At 37.2% G+C, this 20,891-nt stretch overlaps 2 protein-coding genes across 2 annotated transcripts in view; one reads left to right on the top strand and one right to left on the bottom strand.

Annotated features, from left to right (window-relative positions):
* APOOL (apolipoprotein O like) overlaps positions 1–20,891 on the top strand; it is a 178,889-nt gene that overhangs the window by 128,435 nt on the left and 29,563 nt on the right. The window lies entirely within an intron of this gene.
* Positions 1,668–19,691, bottom strand: SATL1 (spermidine/spermine N1-acetyl transferase like 1). Its single transcript, XM_059050179.2, has 6 exons — positions 19,542–19,691; positions 9,138–9,189; positions 3,589–3,669; positions 3,090–3,191; positions 2,500–2,540; positions 1,668–1,838 (listed from the first exon to the last, which is right to left on the bottom strand). Exons 1-6 carry the CDS (start codon positions 19,689–19,691, stop codon positions 1,668–1,670), a joined length of 597 nt encoding a protein of 198 aa, XP_058906162.2.

Here is a 20,891-nt window from a genome sequence, read left to right as displayed (position 1 = left end):
AACAAACTCAAAATGGATTAAATATCTAAATGTAAGGCCAGACACTATCAAACTCTTAGAGGAAATATAGGCAGAACACTCTGTGACATAAATCACAGCAAGATCCTTTTTGACCCACCTCCTAGAGAAATGGAAATAAACCAAAAAATAAATGGGACCTAATGAAACAAAGGCTTTTGCACAGCAAAGGAAACCATAAATAAGACCAAAAGACAACCCTCAAAATGGGAGAAAATATTTGTAATTGAAGCAACTGACAAAGGATTAATCTCCAAAACATGCAAGCAGCTCATGCAGCTGAATATCAAAATAACACACAACCCAATCCAAAAATGGGCAGAAGACCTAATTAAACATTTCTCCAAAGAAGATATACACATTGTCAACAAACAAATGAAAGAATGTTCAACATCATTAATCATTAGAGAAATGCAAATCAGAACTACAATGAGATATCACCTCACACCAGTCAGAATGGCCATCATCATAAACTCTAGAAACAATAAATGCTAGAGAGGGTGTGCAGCAAAGGGAACCCTCTTGCACTGTTGGTGGGAATGTAAATTGATACAGCCACTATGGAGAACAGTATGAAGGTTCCTTAAGAAACTAAAAATAGAACTACCATACGACCCAGCAATCCCACTACTGGGCATATACCCTGAGAAAACCATAATTCAAAAAGAGTCATGTACCACAGTGTTCACTGCAGCTCTATTTACAATAGCCAGGACATGGAAGCAACCTAAGTGCCCATCAACAGATGAATGGATAAAGAAGATGTGGCACATATATACAATGGAATATTACTCAGCCATAAAATGAAATGAAATTGAGTTATTTGTAGTGAGGTGGATGGACCTGGAGTCTCATACAGAGTGAAGTAAGTCAGAGAAAAACAAATACCGTATGCTAACACATATATATATATGGAATCGAAGAAAAAAACGTCATGAAGAACATAGGGGCAAGATGGGAATAAAGACACAGACCTACTAGAGAATATACTTGAGGATATGGGTTTGGGGAAGGGTAAACTGTGACAACATGAGAGAGTGGCATGGAAATATATACACTACCAAATGTAAAATAGGTAGCTAGTGGGAAGCAGCCGCATAGCACAGGGAGATCAGCTCGGTGCTTTGTGACCACCTAGAGGGGTGGGATAGTGAGTGTGGGAGGGAGAGAGATGCAAGAGCAAAGAAATATGGGAACATATGTATATGTAAAACTGATTCACTTTGTTATAAAGCAGAAACTAACACACCATTTTAAAGCAATTATATTCCAATAAAGATGTTTTTTAAAAAAAGTGCTGCCTGTTGATGATAATGCTTATCCCAATTTCAGGTGTGTTACAGTGTAAAAATATAAGCATTTGAAATATAATAAGATATGGTGGCTAAAAAATAAATATCCTAAAGCCAAGTGTAAGTTATTTTTGAATTATTTGCTAGTTTGGATCATCAGCTCTGCTACTAGCCATTAGTGTATTAGTTTGGATAATGGAAAGTTGACTGTATCTGTAAAATCTGTTTCAGAGTAAAATATCTGCTGAAATGAGTTTGTTCACTTGTTGTACAACACTCAAAATCAAACTGCTGTTGGACTCAGGTGACATTTAAATGTTGGAGCCTGTATTGGGACAATTTGTGATGCATCATCTTTCACTCTTCCCCTGCCATGTCCATGAGTTCTTCTCTGTTAAACCTGAACAGATGCCTGCCCTCCTCGGAGGAAAGGTCTAAAGCCCCTTGACGAGTGTAGTAGTCAGTAGAAGCCTGGTTCCAAATGATGACCAAAAAGTTCATGCAGTTACACTGGTTTCTGATGGCTTTCTATTTAAAAACAAATGGAGATTACTGTTACTTGAAAGTATAATCTTCATTAGCACATTTATTTAATTAAAGTTCTGAATGCAAGGCACTGTGTGTGTGTGTAAAATACTCCCCAAAAATAATACAATAGTTATCTCTTGGACTTCTCTAAATCTGTAAAAAGAAAAAAAGTCCCGTCAAGTTTTAAAATACTTTCTTTAGAAGTCCAAAACACATTTGCAAAGTCTACTCATTGGTTTTCTATAAATCTACTTCACTAGTTTTTTCTTTATTCTATAGAGAAAGTTTACCTAAAATTCTCATGTTTATTTCCAAAATATAAAAGAATCTTTTTATACTGTTCTCATATTCATACTGTATACCTGTTATATGGGTAAAATTGCCTTCTAATCTCCCTTTTGCTTACTTCTGCTTTGTAGCACAAAGGTATATAATGTGGTTGTGGGTTATATAGAACACAACTCTTAATTAAACATAACTCAATTATGACCTGAATGAATATCTGACTTGAAGATCCAGTGTAATTAGAATAAAAAGTTAAGCATATTTTGAGATTATGTTCAGATGCTAAGATAAATTATCTAATTTATGCCATGTTGAATAATAACATTTGATGAAGAAAAGGGTAGCATATAGAATAATACTAACTGTAAATATATACCTGACTTAGCCTCTTCAGCATTTCAGCTCCAATACATAGACCTTTTAAATAGATAATGCAAAATGAAAAAAACATAAGTTGAAAAACTCCATTTAACAAGTTATTTGCTTTACTTTAAACCCTGTATCTGGTTGTTATATATTCATAATAGCTTGTGTTGAAATTCAACTCATGAATGCTTTTCATATCTCTTTTTCCTAATTGGCATGTGGTTCCAAAAGTAATGGAAAAGATTTTGGATTTACTTTAAAGATTAGTGAAGAGGAAATGTGTCCCTATCACTGTCATCTTATCACAGAATATATTTCTTATTCATTTTAGACAAGCCAACACAAAATGTAAAAGCACGTTTTAAACATGAAAGTATAGCTTTGATAACTTGGCTTATTCAAGCCTTGATGGGAACTAATATATCTTTTTCTACTCTGTGATTGAGTCTTCACCATATGCACGGGTAACTAAGATAGTGATCAGGTGCATGAAATAGAAATGAGTTACATAAACTAGCTTAAACACATTTATACTAACTCTTCTTAAAATATACCATTTTAATTTTTAAAGTATAAGTAATACTATAAGTGTTACTTGACCTTGGTAAGCTTGTATGACATAAAAGTCCTCTAGGTAAAGTAACTTGCCAATCCAGGGGTCGTATGTAAAGTAGTACATGGCAAATCCAACAGTCACTTTGCCTTGGAAGAGGAAAGAGAGGGTATAAAGAGGTTAATGCTTTGAATCTTGTAATGTTCTTTCCTCCCAAATAACTATTAAAGTAATAAAAGCTTGCCGGACAAAATTTCAAGCAATAAAGTAATGTATAATGTAGAAGGTTTATGTCCTTTTTAATACAACCTTTAAGAGATAACCCATCTTTTAACAGTGTGGAGTATATTCTTCCTAAAAATTTTTTCTACGCATTTACAAACATAAGTACGTACCATACATTTTCTCTTAAAAACAAGACTCAGTTTATGTACTTAAGCTCTTCTCCTCTGCTTAATAGTAATTATATGCTATCAAACTGTACTTTGTTTTCAGGATAGAGAAAATATACTCTAGATTAAATTGAAAAAGGAAGGTTTATTTTACCTGATGGTTTTTGATGATTGTGTACTTCTGCAATCAAGCAGTAGAAAAGGGGATCATCCCCAAAGCCACCCCTGAGTACATCTGAAATATCAATTCACATAAAATATGTTAGAAAATTTACAGTAGAGAAAAGGAAGATGGTGGAGTTGGCAGCACCAGAATTCCTTTCTTCACCTACACAACAACTGTACTGGCATAAACTGCCTGAAGTGAATATTTTGGAAGACTAGAGTTTATTTGAATACTTACAACTTCCAGAGGACAGCTTGGCTGGTAAACTGCCGTTAATTTTGACAAAATTCAGCCATCATCCCAGTGGTGGCTTCCAAGCACACCCCCCCCCCCACTCCATCATGTCCTACCTCATCTCACAGCAGGCAACTCTAGGGACTGCTGAGACTCCTGAATTGCTGGAGTGGATTGCTACTCTCAATGCTGAGGTGAGGACTTGGAGGTTGGCAGCCATTTTTCTAACCTCCACCAACTAAAGCAGCTTCCAGGAGATTTAAAGGAGCCACACCAGTTTTGTTAGACATTCAAAAACAACCATGTATACAGGAGAATCTACAAAGCCACCATGCATGATCAGGGAAAGACACAGACTTAGAAAAGACCTTCAAATACCTTTAAACACTTAACTCAGATTGATCTCTGACACAGGCACCCTATAACAATAAAAAACAGCCAACCCTGGGGAAGCAAGAGAATTTGATTTCAAGAGTTAACACATTATAAGATTAAAATGTCCAGTTTTCAACAACAAAAAATCACAGTGCATACAAAGAAACTGGAAAATATAGCCCATTCAAAGGAACCAAGTAAATTAACAGAAAACATACCTGAGGAACCCCAGATGTCAGACTTACTAAACAAAGACTTTAAAACAACTGTCTTAAGGGTGCTGAAAGAGCTAAAGGGTGACATGCACAAAGACAAGAAAAAGATGTATAAACACAATAGGAATATAAATAAATAGAAATTATAAAAAGAAGAACCCCCATCAAAAAGCTCTGAAGCTGAAAAGTATAATAAATGAGAAGTGTACTCTAGGGGTTCAAAATCAGAATTTCTAAGCAAGCAGAAGAAAGAATGAGTTAACTTGAAGATAGGACAATTGAAATTATCAAGTCTGAGGAACAAAAAAGATGAAGAAAAGCAAAGAGCCTAAGGTATCTGTGGAACACCATCAAATGGACCAAGATACAAATTATGGGACTCTCAGAAGAAGAGAGAGAAAGGAAAAAAGAGTATTTGAATAACAACGGAAACTTCCTGGATTTGATGCAAGACATCAATCTACAAATCCAAGTTCAACAAACTCCAAGTGGTATAAACCCCAAAAAGTCAACACCAAGACACATAATCAAACTGTTGAAAGACAAAGAGAAAATCTTGAAAGCAGCAAGGCAGAAGTAACTTGTCACATACAATTGATCTTCAATAGGATTATCATCTGATTTCTCATCAGAAACCTTGGAAGCCAGAAGGCAGTGGATTGATATACTCAAAGTACTGGGGGCAGAGAAGGAGGGGAGAAGTGCGGAAACTTGTCAACCAAGAATTCTATATCCACCAAAACTGTCCTTCAAAAATGAAGGAGAAATTAGGATACCCCAAGACTCACCCCCACACAAACAAAGAACCTGAGGAAGTTTGTTATCTCTAGGCCTGCCCTGCATAAAATGCTAAAAGGAGTCCTTCAGATTGAAATGGAAGGAAAATAGGTAGTAACTCAAAACCATATGAAGAGATAAAGGTAATGGTGCCTAGTTAAAGGTAAATACATGGGCAATTATAAAGAACTAGTGTTATTTTAAATTTGTAGTTCTTTTTATTTTCTACATGAATTAAAAGATAAGTGCATAAAATTAGTCATTAATGTGTGTTCTTGGGCACACAATGTATAAAGATGTAATCTGTGACATCAATAGCATAAAAGGGGAATTGACATGTACAGAAGAGTTTTTGTATGCTATTGAAATCAAGCTAGTATAAATTGAAATTTTATTGATATAACTTTAAGATGTTAAATGTAATCCCCACGATAACAACAAAGAAATTGTCTATAGAATATACACATAAGGAAATGAGAAGGGAATCAAAACATTTTACTACAGAAATCAACTAAGTACAAAAGAAGGTAGCAATGTTGGAAATGATGGACAAAAAACTATATAGAAAACAAATAGGTAAATGTCAGAAGCCCCTCCTTATCAGTAATTACTTTAAATGTAAATGGATTAAATGCTCTAATCAAAAGAGATTAGCAGAATGAACTTTTAAAAATGATCCAACTATATGCTGTCTGTAAGAGACTTACTTTAGATTAAAAAAAACACAAGAAGGTTGATAGTGAAATGATGCAAAAAGACATTTCATGAAAATAGTAATCAAAAGAAAGCTGGGATGGCTGTACTAATATGAGACAAAATAGACTTTAAATAAAAAACTCTTACTGGAGAGAAGGATATTATATAGTGATAGAAGTTTCAATTTACCAAGAAGATATAACATTTATAAACATTTATGCACCAAACATCAGAGCTCCAAAATATATGCAGCAAATATTGACAGAATTGAAGATAGAAATAGACAGCTCTAAAATAATACTAGGAAACTTCATTACATCGATTTCAATAATGTACTGAACAAACAGACCAATGATAAATATGTTAATAGATTATTTGAACAAAACTATAGATCAGTTGGACCTAACAGAAATATACAGTGCATCCCACCCAACAACATAATACACATTTTTCTTGAACTTTCTCTAGGATAGACCATATGTTAGGCCAAAAAGCAAGTCTTAATACATTTTGAAAGATTGAAACCATACAAAGTACCTTCTCCAATCACAATGGATTGAAACTAGAAGCTGATAGAAGGAAACTTGGAAATTCACAAATATGTGGAAATTAAACAATACACTCAACTTTGGTTCAAAGTAGAAATAACAACAGAGTGGCATGGACATATATACACTATCAAATGTAAAATAGATAGCTAGAGGGAAGCAGCCGCATAGCACAGGGAGATCAGCTCTGTGCTTTGTGACCACCTAGAGGGGTGAGATAGGGAGGGTGGGAGGGAGGGAGATGCAAGAGGGGAGAGATATGGTAACATATGTATATGTATAACTGATTCACTTTGTTGTAAAGCACAAACTAACACACCATTGTAAAATAGTTATACTCTAATAAAGATGGTAAAAAAACATGAGAAATTAGAAAACAGAGATAAATGAGAATGAAAGCAATATATAAAACTTACGGGATGTGAAAGAAGTGCTCAGAAGGGAACTTATAGTTGTAAATTCCAACATTATAAAAGGAAGGGAAGGGGGGAGGGAGGGAGGGAGGGAGGGAAAGAAAGAAAGAAAGGAAAGAAGGAAGGAAGAAGGGAGGAAGGGAGGAAAGGAAGGAAGGAAAGGAAAGGAAAGGAAGAAAGAAAGGAAAGAAAGAAAGAAAAAGGAAGGAAGGAAGGAAGGAAAGTAAAAAGGGAAGGAAGGGAGGGAGGGAGGAAGAAAGATCTCAAGCCGTGACCTAACCTTACACATTAAAAACTAGAAAAAGGAGTAAGCTAAGCTCAAAGCTAGCAGAAAAATGGCAAATAAATATCTCTTATTAATACAGATGCAAAAATACTCAACAAAATTAAACTCAACAGCATATTAAAAGGATCATTCACTATGACCGTGTGATTCATTCTACGAATGAAAGGACGGTTCAACATAAGGAAATCAATCAAAGGGGATAAAAACACATGACAATCTCAATTGGTGCAGAAAAGGCAATTGACAAAATCCAGCACCCTTTTATGATGAAAGCCCTTAGAAAACTAGGAATAGAGGGAAATTCCTCAACATGATAATGCGTACCTATTTTTTTTTAAGTTAACTTTAATGGTGAGTGACTGAAAGCATTCCCCCTAAGATTAGGAACAAGACAAGGATGCCCACTCTCACCACTGCTATTCAACTTTGTACTGGAAGTTATAACTAGAGCTATTAGACAAGAAAAAGAAATAAAAGCCTTCCAAATTAGAAAGGAAGAGGTAAAGTTATCTCTATTTGCAGATGACATGATCCTACTGATTGACAATCCCAAAGAATCCAAAAGAAAGCTACTAACACTAATAAATTAAATCATTAAAGTTGCAGGCTACAAGATCAACAAAAAAATCAGTTTTATTTCTATACACCAGCAAAGAACAAACCAAAAAGTAAATTTAAAAAGCAATTCCATTTACAATTGCCTCTAAAATAATTAAGTACCTAGGAATGAATCTATGCAAGGAGTGAAATACTTGCATACTAAAATCCATAAAACATTTCTGAAAGAAGTTAAAGACCTAAATAAATTAAAAGTTATCCCATGTTCATAGATAAGACTTAACATTGTTAAATGTCAATAGTACCCAAAGTGATCTAAAGATTCAATGTTGTCCCTATCAAAATTCTAACATCATTTTTTACAGGAGTGGTAAAGCTGATCCTCAAATTCATTTAGAATTCCAAATGTATAATTTTATACAGACTTTCCTTGACCTACAATAGGGTTACATCCTGATAAACCCATCATAAAGTGAAAGTGTCATAAAAGTCAAAAATGCATTTAATACACCTAACCTATCAAACATCATAGCTTAGCCTGGCCTACCTTAAACCTGCTCAGAGCACTTGCATTAGCCTAGAGTTGGGCAAAATCATCTAACACAAAGCCTGTTTTATAATAAAGTGTCAAATATCTCATGTAATTTATTGAATATTAAGTGAAAATAGAATGATTGTATGGGTACAGAATGGTTGTAAGTGTATCAGTTATTTACCCTCATGATCACATGGCTGACTAGGAGCTGTGGCTCACTGCTGCTGCCCAGCATCATAAGAGAGTATCCTATTGCATATAGATAGCCCAGGAAAAGGACAAAATTCAAATTTGAGGTACAGTTTCTACTGAATGTGTATTGCTTTATAAAGTTGAAAAATTGTTCAAAGTTGTACCATAAGTAAGTCAGGGATGGTCTGTACACTTTTAATTATCTCTTCTCTCAGTGTTCACATTTCCTGCTTAAAATGTTGCAATTCATCATAAAACACTAGCATTGGCTATTAATATTGCTGGCTCTTAAAATGTAGTAAATATCTTAAAAATAGTTTAAAGTCATTTTGCTTTTATCCATTTCATCCTATCAAGCTACTACTAACATTGGGCATTAAATTATATTGTCTTTGACCAACTATACTTCTCATTTTACATTTCCAAAATTAGTTGAAATTTATTTCCACTGTAAAGATGTAAAAGCTCTTAACTATCAATTTCATACTTTAAAAATGAGGAAAATATAAAATAGTGGTGCACTGACAAAGCTATTAAACAATAGCTTTTTATACAAACTTTTGCCCTGTATATCTAAATACTATTATTGACAACTTCTTTGTGTACCAAGGACAGCAGTATCCACATATCTAGGTACAAGTAGTGCTTTGTGCATACATTATGTCATGCTTCTTTTTCCAGCTCTGAAAATACCATAAAACATCTTACCCTTTGCTGTTAACTTCATTGCATCTAGCATGTTTTCACAGGCAGCCAATTCCTGTCAAAGTAGAGAAAACTTTCAGTTTATGGTTTAGTAACAATTTTTTTAATCACTTTTTAATATATATATTTTTTGGCTGTACTGAGTGCCTTGTGAGATCTTAGTTCCTGACCAGGGATTGAATATGGGCCACGGCAGTGAAAGTACCAAGTCCTAACCAGTGGCCTGCCAGAAAATTCCTAGTAACAAATTCTAAAGATGATAAGCATGAAGCTTTTATTGAGCATTTTTTAACATATGATGTCCTGGGTAGTATTAAAAGTGAGTCAGACTTAACTCCAGTCATCTAGAAACTTAAAATCCAAAAGAGCATATGCAACAAGAGAATATATAGAGAGAAGATTAACTATGTTGATACGTCATTCCTGTGAAGGTCAACTGTCTAGGTAACTAGCCTTGAATACAACCAGAAATCAGGAAGTAAAGCCAAAAGTTTTTCTGAGCATTCAAGGTAGATATCACAAAGTCTATGTATTATAAAGCTCATAGACTTTACGGAGAAGTCTGTTGTGTTTGCTTGTGAGGCGTTCTTCCCAATTTAACTTTAGACTGTTTATTTGGCTTTTTAAAATAATTCTACACATTCAAATCAATTCTTCATAGTTTGGATCTCAAGCTTGGAAGGGCAATCCCCACTTTGGGATTATAAAAATAGTCACTTTTGTTCCCTTCTTAATTTTTTTAAATTTTTTCCAGTTTTATTAAGATATAACTGACATATAACATTATATTAGTCCAAGGTGGGCAATGTAATGATTTGATGTATGCATATACTGTGAAATGATTACCACGATAAGGTTAGTTAACATCAATGATCTCACATAGTTACAATTTATTTCTTGTGATGAGAACTTTTAAGATCTACTCTCTTAATAACTTTCAAATATACACTATGGTTTTGTTAACTATAGTCACCATACTGTACATGACATCCTCAGAGCTTATCTATCTTATACATGGAAACCTTTACCTTTTAACTACCTTCACCCATATCCCCCACCCCTACCTCCTCCCTCTAGCAACCACCAATCTGTTTTAAATTCCGTATATTAACTTGATTAATTTGGTTTTGTTTGTGTGTGTGTATGTAAGAAGTTGGAATTTCACCTTTATCTTTTTCTCCCAGTTATCCCAACACTGTTTATTTAATAACCCATCTTTTACTAACTGACTTGAAGTGTCCATTTTATCATGTACTACATTCTCATATATACTTAACAGAATTTTTGGACGCTCCATTCTGTTCCAATGATCTATCTCTGCATCTATGGTAATAGATTACCATAGTATTTTAATAACTTACAGTTTTATAATATCTGATAGGAATCATCTCCCCTCATCACTCTTCTTTTTGGAATTTTTCTAGAAACAGTCACATGTTTATTCTTCCACATGAAAATTTGGGGATTTTGACCGGAATTGCATTAAATTTATAATGGAAAAAAATGTATAAAATATATAAGGAAGACAGCAAGGGCCAGATTATGTACAGCATTGCCAAGAAATTTGGATTTTATTCTCAGTACAACCAGAGCCCAATGGAATTTGAGCATCTTGGCTGCTGTTTTGAGCACATTCTCTAACACACTATAAGCCCTTTGAGGGCAGGGACTATAATTTAATAATCTGATATCCTTTATAGTTATAGTTCCTAGCCCATGGCCTTCCCCTAGTATGAACTCAATGTTTGCATAAAGAACAAAACTTAGATATAAATAGTACACAGTCCTTCTTATGGATCATCAATGGTCCAAAAACCACAGTTTGAGAACCACCATAATAAAAGGCTTTAAATGGAAAGTCTGGTAAGCAAGAAGTTATAGCTGCCTAGCCGTAAAGTGACTAGATCCCCAAATAATGCTGTGGTGTGGTGATTAAGAATAGGATAGGGCTTCCCTGGTGGCGCAGTGGTTGAGAATCCACCTGCCGATGCAGGGGACACGGGTTCGTGCCCCGGTCCGGGAAGATCCCACATGCCGCGGAGCAGCTGGGCCTGTGAGCCATGGCCGCTGAGCCTGCGTGTCCGGAGCCTGTGCTTCGCAACGGGAGAGGCCACAACAGTGAGAGGCCCGCATATCACAAAAAAAAAAAAAAAAGAATAAGATAAAACAGATTCATACAAAGGATGTTTGGAAGAATTTTAGTGACAGGACAGTAAGTAAAACCTGCAAAATACTCAGTTAAGGAATGAGTATTTATATATATGGGTTTTATATATGTGTGTGTGTGTGTGTGTGTGTGTGTGTGTGTGTGTGTGTGTGTGTGTGTGTAATATATATATGTATGTATATATATATATATAACACATATATATGTAGATGGAAACAGTTTGTAGAGGGCAAACTCTCATAAATCCCTTGCAAAGCAAAGAGAGAATGCTTTGAAAACTTATCAATGAACAGGAGTTAGAGTGAATGGACATGTATGTATCAGAGAATAACATCCCAAAGCTAATTAATCATTATATTCATGTCTGTGATGCAGAGTAATTTAGCTTTTCTATTATTTTTCTACAGTGAATATCCATTAAAATTATTTCCAAGAAACATCTAGTGTATATTCAGGTACATGAGGCAAATTCAAAAGTAAATGTGGTTAGGAACTTCACAGATACAGATTCACTGAAGTCAGAGAATCTAGTGATGTATTTTTCCCTTGGTGATAACAATGGGCACTGTTTGTAAAAATAAGGAAGGTAACTTTTCTGGATAGAAAGATTCACTGTCATTCAATAATAAATTTATTAATTGCAAACTGGGTGTCAGATACTAAGCTAAGAAAAAAAAACATTTAAAATTATTTTATACGTGGAAAAATGTGCTTCTAGAATAATTAACATGTTGGGCCTAGTATTTTGATTGATGACCTAGTCATGTGGATTAATGACAATTAGATAAATGATGTGGGAACTTTTGGGGATAGAATAGAATGGAAGACATGGGAAGATAGATAACCCAGTTCTTACAGATCTGTAACCAGGCCTAGCATCATTTCAACAGATAGATTTCACTAGAAACTTCTGGTATTTTATTTTGTCCATTAAAATACATGCTCTGATCAAAGGGAACAGAAACTTGGCCTAATTTAAATTATATACATATATATATGAAAACAGTTCCATTACAAAACTCTTTTATAAGTTTTCCTTACCTATAAACTGTGCCTTGTTCCAGCCACATATTTACTCCTTTAAAAAATCTAGGCTACTGCTTTTATATGGGCTTTTATATGGAATTGTTTAGGTTGTGCATTACATACATGATTGTTTTGAGTACCACAGAACTTCAGCACAGTAGCTGAAGTATGGCTAATAACTTGTCATCTTTACTGCACTGAGATGATTTCCAGGAAAATCGTTAAAATAATTTTTGTGTGTGTGTGGTATGCGGGCCTCTCACTGTTGTGGTTTCTCCCATTGCGGAGCACAGGCTCTGGACACGCAGGCTCAGCAGCCATGGCTCATGGGCCCAGCCACTCCACGGCATGTGGGATCCTCCTGGACTGGGGCATGAACCCATGTCTCCTGCATCGGCAGGTGGACTCTCAACCACTGCACCACCAGGGAAGCCCTAAAATGAATTTTAGATCAGAAACTTTTAAACCTGCTCCTTGGACTTCTGGGAGGCTATCTGTGGGTGGGCTTTAGGAGTCAAAGAACAGTCTGAAATTATACGGAAAATTTGTTGTGGACAAATATTATTTTCTGGGCAGTCAATCATTAGCTTCTACATGTAGGTGTGGTCTTCAAAGCAAGAGTCACTACCCTAAAATCTTAGCCATTAATACCTAAACTTCTATCACTGACAGGTCATTCATCTGAGTTAAGCCTTCCTTTTATCAAAGATCCTCTTTTAAAGTTAAAATTGAGGAGAAGTCAAGATGACAGAATAGGAGGACATGAAATTCATTGTTCCTCACAAGTACATCAAGAATACATCTACAAATGGAACAGTTCTCATAGAGCACCTGCTGAACATTAGCAGAAGACTTTGGACACCTAAAAGGACAAGAAAATCCCCTCAAAACTGTGTAGGATGAAAGAAAGAAGAAAAAAAGGAAAGAGGAATCAAAACAGGGGCCGGCAAACCTGTTGGGAAGCTGAAAGTGAGGGGAGGTCTCCAAGCTCAGATAAACTCCCTCATGGTGGGGAAAGCAGCTGGGACAGAAAAGGACATTCAGGGGATCAAAGGAGAATCTAGTGGATGGTCTGTGGAAGGCAGAACAAAGTAAGAACTGCACGCATGGCGTACACAGCAGCTCTGCACATTCCAACCTGAGTCATAAGTCACCTGTTGTGAAGTGGGGCTGGGTGTTGGAAAGTGAGGTTCGGAGCACGGACCCATGGAATGGACAGCTGTTGGCTGTGAAAAGACAGCCTGAAGGGACAGGAGTAAGGAGCTCCACAGCCAGGAAAGTGCAGAAAAAGCCCGGGACACCATAGAAGCAAGGCATCATTGATGAGTGATGTGCAAGGGGCAGAGCCACAATTACAACCCTTTTCCCCACCTGCTGGCTTCTCCAGCCTCCACAGCCACTAGGAGGGTCACCCATTTGAGCAGCCTTGCCCACCCCTCAAGCCAAGGTCTTCTCCACCTGCGTAGACTCTGGGGACCTGAGCACCACCCATTCCAAAGTCTCCTTGGGAATAAGCCCTGGGCACCCCTGCCTGAAATGGGAATCCACCAAAGCTGATGGGGGCTGAGTGCTAAAGCATGGGGTTAAGAAAGCAGATCCAGGGACATGACCAATGTTGGCTGTGCATATATAACAAAGGGGATGGGAGTGAGGGGGTCCACAGGTGGAATGCCCCTAGAGGAAGCATGGTCTACCTAGGAAATGAGGCTCCACTGTTGAGTGGCATGCAAGTAGGCAGGGCCACCACTACCTCCACAAGCCAGCCCCTGCCTCAGCAGGCACTGGGAGGGACTCCCACAAGAGCGAATACACCCTAGTCTGTTGCAACTGTCTATGCAGCCACAGGCAATTCACGTACACCCCAGTTGTGGCTGCCATGCTCCTCCCCGGCCTAAGTGAATAAGTGTGCCCCAATCAGCTGCTGCTTTCACTCCCTCTCACTGGGGAAAGAAACAGGCACCTGAGGGTGGTTCACAGGCAGAGGTGGGGCCAAAACCAAAGCTGAGCACCAGGGCTGGTGCAATGAAGGAAGAGGAATGGAAATCTCTCCATTCAGCTGCACAAGCTGAGGAATAATCCCCAAGATCATCTTGGTAAACCCTGAATCTGTGGAGTATGTGAATGAACAAACAGTGCTCTCACAACTTAGTCTGTTCTAGCTTTAGCAGCAATGGACTTTGGGGGAAAGTACACACAGGATTTGGGCCAGCCCAGAGTCTGAGCTGCCCCCACAGTGCCCACAGTGGGTCCAGAGACCTAAATAGAGGTATTGGAGGGCCTCCTGGGGAGGCAGGGGTTGGCTCTGGCTCACTATAGGAGTAAGAACATTGACAGCAGAGAGCCTAGGAAAATATTATTATTACTATTATTCTTTTTTTGTTTCATTTTGTTCAGTTGTGGTTGTTTTTATTATTTTTTATTATTCTATAAAAAATTTAATATATTTTTTGATTTTTCTATTTTTAATTTACTTTTTTGTTGTTCTGTATTTATTTTTGGTTTTGTTCTTTGTTTTTTATATTTTTGATCATTTTTATGTATTTGTTTTGTGTTTGCCTTTTTTTAGTTTGCATTCTGTTTTTGTTTTCTTTTTCATTTTTGTTCTTGTTCATTTAGTCCTTATTGACTATTCTCATTTTTTAATTCTTTTGTATTTTTGTTCTCTTGTTTTTTTAATTTAATTTTATTTTTTCTGTGTGTGTGTGTAGTGTTGTTATTGCTGCTGTTTGTTTGCTGTTGTTTTTGCTATTTGTCTTGGATTTTGTTTGTCTGTCAGTTTTCTTTTCTTTTCTTTCCTTTTTCTCTGGCCACACTGTGCAGCTTACAGGCTCTTGGTTCCTTGGTCAGTGGTTGGGTCTGAGTCTCTGGAGTAGAGCACAAAGTCCAGGATACTGGACTGCCAGAGAACTCCTGGCCCCAGGGAATATTATTCAGCATGCATGCTCCTGGAGGAGTCCATATCAACCTCAAGACCCAACCCCACACAACTGCCTTCAGGCTCCAGCACAAGACACCTCATGCCAAACAATCACCAAGACAGGAACACAGCCCCAGCCATCAGCAGACAGGCTGCCTAAAGTCGTACTAAGCTCATAGACACTCCAAAACACACCACCTGACATGGTCCTGCCCTTCAGAGGGAAAAGACTCAGCTCCACCCACCAGAGTGCAGGTACCAGTCCCTCACACCAGGAAACCTACACAAGCCCCTGGAGCAACCTCACTCACCAGGGAGCAGACAACAGAAGCAAGAGGAACTATGACCCTGTAGCCTGCAGGAGACCATAAACACAATAGGTTAGACAAAATGAAACAACAGACAAATATGTTGCAGACAAACGAGCAAGGTAAATCCCACAAGACCAAATAAACAAAGAGGAAATGGGCAATCTACCTGAAAATGAATTCAGAGTAATGACAGTAAAGATGTTCCGAGATCTCAGAAATAGAATGGAGGCATGGATCGAGAAGACACAAGAAATGTTTAACAAGGACATAGAAGAACTAAAGAACAAAAAATGAGTGATGAACAACACAATAACTGAAATGAAAAATACACTAGAAGGAATCAACAGCAGAATAACTGAGGCAGAAGAACCAAAAAGTAAGCTGGAAGATAGAATGGTGGAAATAACTGCTGAGGAGCAGAATACAGAAAAAAGAATGAAAGGCAATGAGGACAGTCTACGAGACCTCTGGGACAACATTAAAACAACCAACATTCGCATTATAGGGGTACCAGAGGGAGAAGAAAAAGAACCCGAGAAAGTACTTGAAGAGATAATAGCTGAAAACTTCCCTAACATGGGAAAGGAAACAGTCACCCAAGTCTAGGAAGGGCAAAGAGTCCCAGGCAGGATAAACCTAAGGAGGAACACACTGAGACACATAGTAATCAAATTGACAAAAATTAAAGATAAAGAAAAAATATTGAAAGCAACAAGGGGATACCAACAAAGAATGTACAAAAGAACTCTAATATGGTCATCAGGTGATTTCTCAGCAGAAACTCTGCAGGCCAGAAAGGAGCGACATGATATATTCCAATTGATGAAAGTGAAAAACCTAAAAACCAAGAATACTGTACCCAGCAACACACTCATTCAGATTTGAAGGAGAAATCAAAAGCTTTACAGACAAGCAAAAGCTAAGACAATTGAGCACCACCAATCCAGCTTTACAACCAATGTTAAAGGAATTTTTCTAGGGAGGAAACACAAGAGAAGGAAAAGACCTACAAGAAAAAACCCATGACAATTAAGAAAATGATAATAGGAACATACATATCGATCATTACCTTAAATGTAAATGGATTAAATGCTCCAACCAAAAGGCACACAATAGCTGAATGGATCCAAAAACAGTACCCATATATATGCTCTCTCCAACAGACACACTTCAGACCTAGGGACACACACAGACTGAAAGTGAGGGGATGGAAAAAGATATTCCAAGCAAATGGGAATCAAAAGAAAGCTGGAGTAGCAATACTCATATCAGACAAAAAAAGACTTTAAAGACTATTATAAGAGACAAGGAAGGACACTACATAATGATCAAGGGATCAACCCAAGAGGAAGATAATTGTAAATATTTATGTAACCAACATAGGAGCACCTCAATACATAAAACAAATGTTAATAACCATAAAATGAGAAATTGACAGTAACACAATGATAGTGGGAGACATTAACACCCCACTTACACTGATTAACAGATCATCCGGACAGAAAATTAAAAAGGAAACACAAGCTTTAAATGACACAATAGACCAAATAGACTTAATTGATATTTATAAGACATTCCACCCAAAAGTGGCAGAATACACTTTCTTCTCAAGTGCTCATGGAACATTCTCCAGGATAGATCACATCTTGGGTCAGCAGTCAAACCTCTTAATTTAATAAAATTGAAATCATTTCAAGCATCTTTTCTGACCACAATGTTATGAGATTAGAAATCAATTACTGGAAAAACAAAAACTCTAAAAAATACAAATATATGGAGGCTAAACAATATGCTACTAAATAACCACGAGATCACTGAAGAAATCAAAGAGGAAATCAAAACATACCCAGAAAAAAAAATGACAAAAACACACGATGGCCCAAAACCTATGGGATGCAACAAAAGCAGTTCTAAGAGGGAAGTTTGTTGCAATACAATCCTACCTCAAGAAACAAGAAAAATCTCAAATAAACAACTGAATATTACACCTAAACAACTAGAGAAAGAACAACAACAACAACAACAAAAATACCCAAAGTTAGTAGGACAGAAATCATAAAGATCACAGTAGAAATAAATGAAATAGAAATGAAGAAAACAATAGAAAAGATCAATAAAACTAAAAGCTGGTTCTTTGAGAAGATAAACAAAATTGATAAACCTTTAACGACTCATCAAGAAAAAAAGGGAGAGGACTCAAATCAATAAAATTAGAAATGAAAAAGAAGAATTTACAATGGACACCACAGAAATACAAAAGATCATAAGAGACTACTACAAGAAACTATATGCCAATAAAATGGACAACCTGAAAGAAATGGACAAATTCTTAGAAAAGTACAACCTTCCAAGACTGAACCAGGAAGGAACAGAAAATATGATGAACAGACTAATCACAAGTACTGAAATTGAAATTGTGATTAAATATCTTCCAGCAAACAAAAGTACAGGACCAGATGGCTTCACAGGCAAATTCTATCAAACATTTAGAGAAGAGCTAACACTTATCCTTCTCAAACTCTTCCAAAATTTAACAGAGGGAGGAACACTCCCAAATTCATTCTATGAGGCCACCTTCACCCTGATACCAAAACCAGACAAAGATGTCACAAAGAAAGAAAATTAGAGGTCAATATCACTGATGAACATAGACACAAAAATCCTCAACAAAATACTAGCAAACAGAATCCAACAACACATTAATGGGATCATACACCTTGAACAAGTGGGATTTATCCCAGGAATGCAAGGATTCTTCAATATATGCAAATCGATCAATGTGATATACCATATTAAAAAACTGAAGAATAAAAACCATATGATCATGTCAATAGATGCAGAAAAAGCTTTTGACAAAATTCAGCACCCATTTATGATAAAAAAAAAACCTCTCCAGAAAGTGAGCATAGATGGAACCTACCTCAACATAATAAAGCCCTTATACAGCCAACCCACAGCAAACATCATTCTCAATGGTGAAAAACTGAAAGCATTTCCTCTAAGATCAGGAGCAAGACAAGGATGTCCACTCTCACCACTATTATTCAACACAGTTTAGAAAGTCCTAGCCACGGCAAGCAGAGAAAAAAAGAAATAAAATGAATCCAAATTGGAAAAGAAGAACTAAAACTGTCACTGTTTGCAGATGACATGCTACTATACATAGAAAATTCTAAAGATGCTACCAGAAAATTTAGAGCTAATCAATGAATTCAGTAAAGTCACAGGATGCAAAATTAATATACAGAAATCTCTTGGATTCCTATACACTAACAATGAAAGACTGGAAAGAAAAATTAAGGAAACATTCCCATTTACCATTGCAACAAAAAGAATAAAATACCTAGAGCTACCTAAGGAGGCAAAAGACCTGTACTCAGAAAATTATGATACTGATGAAAGAAATCAAAGATGACACAAACAGATAGAGAGATATACCATGTTCTTGGATTGAAAGAATCAATTTTGTGAAAATGATTGTACTCCCCAAAGCAATCTACAGATTCAATGCAATCCCTATCAAATTACCAATGGCATTTTTCACAGAACTAGCATAAAACATTTTACAATTTGTATGGAAACAAAAAAGACCCCGAATAGCCAAAGCAATCTTGAGAAAGAAAAACGGAGCTGGAGGAATCAGGCTCCCTGACTTCAGACTATACTACAAAGCTACAGGAATCAAGACAGTATAGTACCAGCACTAAAACAGAAATATAGATAAGTGGAACAGGACAGAAAGCCCAGAGATAAACCCACATACCTATGGTCACCTAATCTATGACAAAGGCAAAAATATACAATGGAGAAAATACAGCCTCTTCAATAAGTGTTGCTGAGAAAATTGAACAGCTACATGTAAAAGAATGAAATTAGAACACTCCCTAACACCATACACAAAAATAAACTCAAAATGGATTAAAGGCCAGACACTATAAAACTCTTAGAGGATAACATAGGCAGTCTTGAGCCTCCACAGGTCTTACTTGGAAAGAATTCACACTTGGTTGCCTCATGCTTGATTGTCTCCTGACTGTTTGGCTCATGCCTGTTTGGCTTGTGCCTGATGGGCTCGCGCCTGGTTGACTTGTGCTGGATTGGCTCGGGCCAGGTTGCCTCATGCCTGGCTGACTCATGATTGATTGGCTCAGGCCTGGTTGCCACATGCCTTGTTGATTCATGCTGGATTGGCTTGGGCATGATTGCCTCATACCTGGTTCACTCATGCTGGATTGGCTCTAGTCTAGTCTGGTTGCAGTTAACTCATGCCTGATTGACTCAGGCCTGGCTGACTTGTGCCTGATTGGGTTGTGCTTGATTGGCTCACGACTGTTTGCCTCATGCCTAGTTGACTCAGGCCTGCATGCATGTGCCAGGTTGCCTCATGCTTATTTGGCACAGGTCTAGTTGCCTCGTGCCTGGTTAACCCAGTTGGTGAGTGTCAGATTGGCTTGTACTTGGTTGGTTCATGTCCAGTTGGTTCATACCAAGTAAGATCATGCCTGACTGGTTCATGTCTGATAAGCTTGATTGATTCATACCCAGTTGATTCGTGCCTGGTTGGCTAGGGCTATTTGGCTTAGAACTAGTTGGTGGATGATGGGTTGGCAGACGACTGGTTGGCCAATGACTAAGTGCCTTCATGTAACAGGAGCCCTTAACTACAATGCTGTGGTGGGAGGCTGTAGGATGTTTCTATTTTTTCTCAACTTGATTCGTTCTTCGAGATACCCTTTTATCACAATGAGAATGGGAAAAATAAAGGAGTGCTACCTAAAGAAGATTATTGATGCCTCTGATTTGCTGGAGTTGACTGCACCAGCTATCACAGCTGTAGGCTTGGCTGGGTTTCAGGTTGTCATCTGGCCTTTCCCTGCCAACAGTCTGGTAGTGAGGGGAAGAAGAAAATGACCCTGGGAGAGTATTACTGCTTCACTACCTTGCACCATCACTGCGTCAGAGTGATGAAGTCACAGTGCCCTTATTTACGTGTGTAAGTGCTCCCCCATGTGGTGGGGGAGGGGCGAGGCAGGGGCCACTACACCACTTTATTTCCTCCTCCCAAGAGCTTAAGAGGCTGAAGCAAAAAGCTGGGAGGAATCTCAGAGCGTATGCTTGACACTCACCCTAAGAGTGTCCACTGTTTTAACCAACAAATGTGAGGATATTTGCTCTAACCCGTTCTGTTTTCTCCATGCTCCAGCCCTGAAATAATTCACTTCCTTCTTCTGTTCTGACTTCCACTTATTACCTTTTCCCCACACCATAGAAAGTAGAATGTTTAAAAGGGTTCTCCTATTGAGATGCTCAAGTCCCTAATGAAGAAAATATTTCTT

Source organism: Kogia breviceps, chromosome X (genome assembly GCF_026419965.1).
Source record: "Kogia breviceps isolate mKogBre1 chromosome X, mKogBre1 haplotype 1, whole genome shotgun sequence".
Taxonomy (NCBI): domain Eukaryota; kingdom Metazoa; phylum Chordata; class Mammalia; order Artiodactyla; family Physeteridae; genus Kogia; species Kogia breviceps.
The sequence above is the reverse complement of the archived record's forward strand: the minus strand, read 5'-3'. Positions and strand labels throughout refer to the sequence as shown.

Coding starts and splice junctions, on each gene's coding strand:
- SATL1 (XM_059050179.2), bottom strand. CDS start 19,691: ATGAGTCAGCCAGGCATGAGGCAACCTGGCCCGAGCCAATCCAGCACA. Junction 3,670..9,137: donor AATGAAGTTAACAGCAAAGG/GTAAGATGTTTT, acceptor TTGATATTTCAG/ATGTACTCAGGGGTGGCTTT. Junction 2,541..3,089: donor TGTCATACAAGCTTACCAAG/GTCAAGTAACAC, acceptor TCTATTTAAAAG/GTCTATGTATTGGAGCTGAA.